Source organism: Vitis vinifera, chromosome 5, assembly GCF_030704535.1.
Source record: "Vitis vinifera cultivar Pinot Noir 40024 chromosome 5, ASM3070453v1".
NCBI lineage: Eukaryota > Viridiplantae > Streptophyta > Magnoliopsida > Vitales > Vitaceae > Vitis > Vitis vinifera.
Window position 1 is genome coordinate 15,766,548 of NC_081809.1, and position 3,753 is coordinate 15,770,300.

At 37.7% G+C, this 3,753-nt stretch overlaps 1 protein-coding gene across 1 annotated transcript; it reads left to right on the forward strand.

Annotated features, from left to right (window-relative positions):
• Positions 1-271: 271 nt before the first annotated feature.
• On the forward strand, positions 272-3,269 carry LOC100245147 (cyclin-dependent kinase inhibitor 5). Its single transcript, XM_002268749.5, has 3 exons — positions 272-1,059; positions 2,456-2,659; positions 2,759-3,269. Exons 1-3 carry the CDS (start codon positions 542-544, stop codon positions 2,826-2,828), a joined length of 792 nt encoding a protein of 263 aa, XP_002268785.1. The 5' UTR covers positions 272-541; the 3' UTR covers positions 2,829-3,269.
• Positions 3,270-3,753: the final 484 nt, after the last annotated feature.

Sequence of the window (3,753 nt, forward strand, 5' to 3'; positions counted from 1 at the left end):
TAACTTGTTTAAGATATAAATAATTTTTGCTATTTCAAGTATTTATATATAAAATTTAAAAGAAATAGTAATTTTTACAAAAAAAAAAATTATGAATATTTTTATAATAACAAGAAAAAAAAAAGGGGTTAAATTTAAAAGTTTGGGCTTTAAACGAATCGTATAATGAAATAACCCAATTATTTACACTAAACCTTGAAATTAATCCAAACAAAACAATGTAGGTAGAAGCAACGAGAAGAGAAATGGCAAAAGAAAATATCCTGAGAAGTACAGAGATGAGAGAGTTTCCTCAACCCAACCCTACTTTTTCTCTCTCCGTTCTCTCTCTTTCTTCCCTTCTCATTTCACTCTACGAACTGCCCCCTCATTCTCTCTTTCTCTCTGCTTCTCTGGTTTTTTTTCTTTTCCGTTTTGCTCACTAACCAACTACCAACGGAAACCGATTTTTCTTCTTTCTAAAGACACTCTTTGAGTCCTCCTTTCAATCTATTTCAGTTTCTCTGTCTTCTCCATGAAATCTTAGCAGGAGAGAAAAAAGATGGGAAAGTATATGAGAAAAGCCAAGGCAAGAGGTGAGGTTGCGGTTATGGAGGTTTCGCAACCATGTCTAGGGGTTCGCACCCGGGCAAAGACCCTAGCTTTGGAGCGCCTTCAAAAATCGAGGCCACGGCCGTCTCCTCCACAATCGCCGCCGCAACAGCAGGCAAGCTCTAGCTCCTATCTCCAGCTGCGGAGCCGGCGACTTCTGAAGCCACCGATACTCGTCAGCAATTCAAAGAAACACAAACAGAACTTGAAAGAAGTTGATGTGGAAAACCCTAACCCTAAAGTGAAGGCCAGAGCGAGTTCGAGGTTGAGAGTAGGTTCGGTCAGGTGTGGGTCTGTTGGGTCGGTGTCGCTTGGGTGTTTGAGCGGCGAGGATGGTGTTCAGTCGCCGGCGGTGGATTTGTTGAAGTTGGGCAAAGAAGAACAGATTTTAGAGGACAACAACGCGAACGACTTGGGTATAGAGGCTTCATTTGGAGAAAACGTTTTGGATTTTGAAGCGAGAGATAGGTGAGTTTATCTGGGATTTTCCCCTTTTGTTGTTTGCGGCTCGTAATGACGGGATTTTCTTGCATGCGCTGTTTGGTTGCCAGGAAACTTTTCTTGCTTCTGGATCATAGGAAATTCTTGCATGTTTAGTTTGGTTGCCGATAAAAGATTTTGAAAAAAAGAAATTGAAATATCGAATCTTCCTTTTATTCCCTCTTGGAACTATAGAAACCAAAGGTGGGGTTCTTTCATTTTTCTAAATTCAAAATTTTATGTTATTTTCACTTTCTTGGCCACCAATAAATTTCAGGGTTCTGTTTCAATTTATGTGAGAAAGGGCTCAATTTATTTGAAAGGGACATAAAAGGGGTTAATCTTTCCTCTTTGTTCTGCCATGTCTACGAAATTTTCTGTGTCGTGGATTTTGTTGATTGAACGGTTTTTCTCCTTGACGGTGATCTTGTGGTTTTCATTTATTATGTTTAGGTTCACAATTAATTTGTTTGAACCATTGACTACGTTGTTTGCTTGAGATGATCTGCTTTGACTTTTCCTTTTTCATTTTTTTAACATGTACATAAATTTTTTAGGCTTGATCTTGTTTGTCAAACAAAAATAATCTCTTTTTCTTCAAGGTGGTGTTGTAGTGTGTACTTAGAAAAAAAAAATTCTCATAGGTGATGATCTTGTGGTTCTTGAATGAGTCTGTTCTGTTGTGTATAATCTTTATTTTTTTGTTGAGAAATTTGTTGTTGTTAATTTCCTCTTGTTTGGGCTCTGCAAGCCACTGAAGCGAGGGTTTTTGAGGGGATATTTGAACTGAAAACATGATAATTTTGCCCCTGAAGTTACTTATTTCTATTTTCCTTTTGCCCTGACTTGCAACTATTGTTTGCATTTGCAAATTCTGCAGTCCTTTCTCTTGATTGTTTACCCAAAATGCCCACTTATTTCCTGTTGTTTTTCTCTTGATTCTATTTTCTCCCTCGTATGCCTCTGGTATAAAGTAGAGAAAGATTGGTTTTGTAAAAACATGGAGCATTTGCAATTGAAGCTTATTGCAGTGAAAAATATTGTCATGTCCTTTTATGGTAACATAACCACATATTGCAAATTGGTGGTTTCAATTGTGATGTTGTACATGATTGGTTGGGCCCCTGTTAGGGTGACCATGCATGATTGGCACAGTGGATGAGGGGTGAAAATATTTGATGGCTGCGAAATTGAGCTTTTGGTTTCACATATTCCGACCTTATGATAATGTTATTGGGACAAGACTTACTATTTCGTTATTTTAGTTACAAGTGAAATAGTGTGTGATACAGAGCTCTTACTTTAGTTCTGCAATTCTTATTGTCCTGGTGATAGTGTCGATATTGTTTTCTTATGAATGGATTCATTGTCTTTATAAAAACAGGAGCACTAGGGAAACCACACCTTGCAGTTTGATAAGAGATCCAGAAACCATAAGAACCCCTGGTTCTACTACTAAGCCTGCCAGCTCGTCTGGCATTAACAGGAGGATGGATAACTCGAGGCAAGGACATGTCCCAACAACACAAGAAATGGACCAATTTTTTCAAAGTGCAGAAGAAGAGCAGCAAAGAGTATTTACTGATAAGTATGTTAAGTATTTTCTCTTATCCTTTTGCTAGTCTTGACTTACATTACCTGAATTTGGGAAAATATTTCTTTCTAATGCGGGTTTCTTTTTTTGCAGGTATAACTTTGACCCCGTGAATGATAAGCCGCTCTCTGGACGATTTGAATGGGTGAAATTGAATCGTTAGCAGAAGTTAGCGTTCCATTAGAACCTTATTTTTCCTGCAAATCTGTGGTTACATCAAGCGTAGTATTTTGAAGATAGTTGCAGGAATTAGTTATAATTTTAACTGTAATGGTGGTAATTTTATTTTCCATCACAGTTTCTCTTTAATTGTAAAGAAAGAGTTAGAGCTGTCTAAGATGTGTAGACTAAATGGTCTGTAACATAAGAGCTTGTGAGTCACACAACAAATACAAGTCAAAGACTTTTGTCTAACAGATCATGAGGGGAAGTGAAAGATTATGGGGTAGGATAAGAGTTCAGTCAATTAGGCTAAGTACTTAAGTGGGTACAGAAATTTATTAGATTTTGTTTTTCTTATGTACTGTATTTTCCTTCTCCTTTTGTCTATACATGTACTAATGGAACTTGTTAGGAATAAACATGAGCCGTTCTCCCCTCTCTACATGTGTTTTCCTTTTATCTTTGATCAAGCTTTGGATATATTGGTGCTCTTCGCCGTAGTCTAGAGCAAACATTGGCGATGGGCCTGTTAATTTTCAGCGTCTTGCGAGAACAGTTGGTACTTTTCTGGTGGTGGGGTTGCTTTCTCGTTGTCATCATCTCTATTATTGTTTCCATCTTGCACTTCCATTTTTAATTTTTTTTCCCCTTTTTGGGTCCCATCTTTGTGAGAGATGAAATGCAAAACTGGAGAGGTGAATGGGAAGATATGAGGGCCATACTTGGGGTTCATAAGGAATTCCAAGTCCGAGGCCTTGACCTGGTAAAATTTCTGGTTTAACAGTATATTGCTATGGTCCATGGAAAAGCTGTCTTCAAGAACATGAAGGAGATGTTCAAAATTTGTCCTTGACTTTTAAAATTTAGAAAAAATTCGTGTCGACTTTTCAGATGTTCAAAACTCTAATAATGCAAGTGTGGCACGG

Bases quoted from the DNA above. Each gene is read 5' to 3' on its own strand.
- LOC100245147 (XM_002268749.5), top strand. From the start codon at position 542: ATGGGAAAGTATATGAGAAAAGCCAAGGCAAGAGGTGAGGTTGCGGTT. The intron at 1,060-2,455 runs GTGAGTTTATCT...TTATAAAAACAG, and splicing joins GATTTTGAAGCGAGAGATAG to GAGCACTAGGGAAACCACAC. The intron at 2,660-2,758 runs GTATGTTAAGTA...CTTTTTTTGCAG, and splicing joins CAAAGAGTATTTACTGATAA to GTATAACTTTGACCCCGTGA.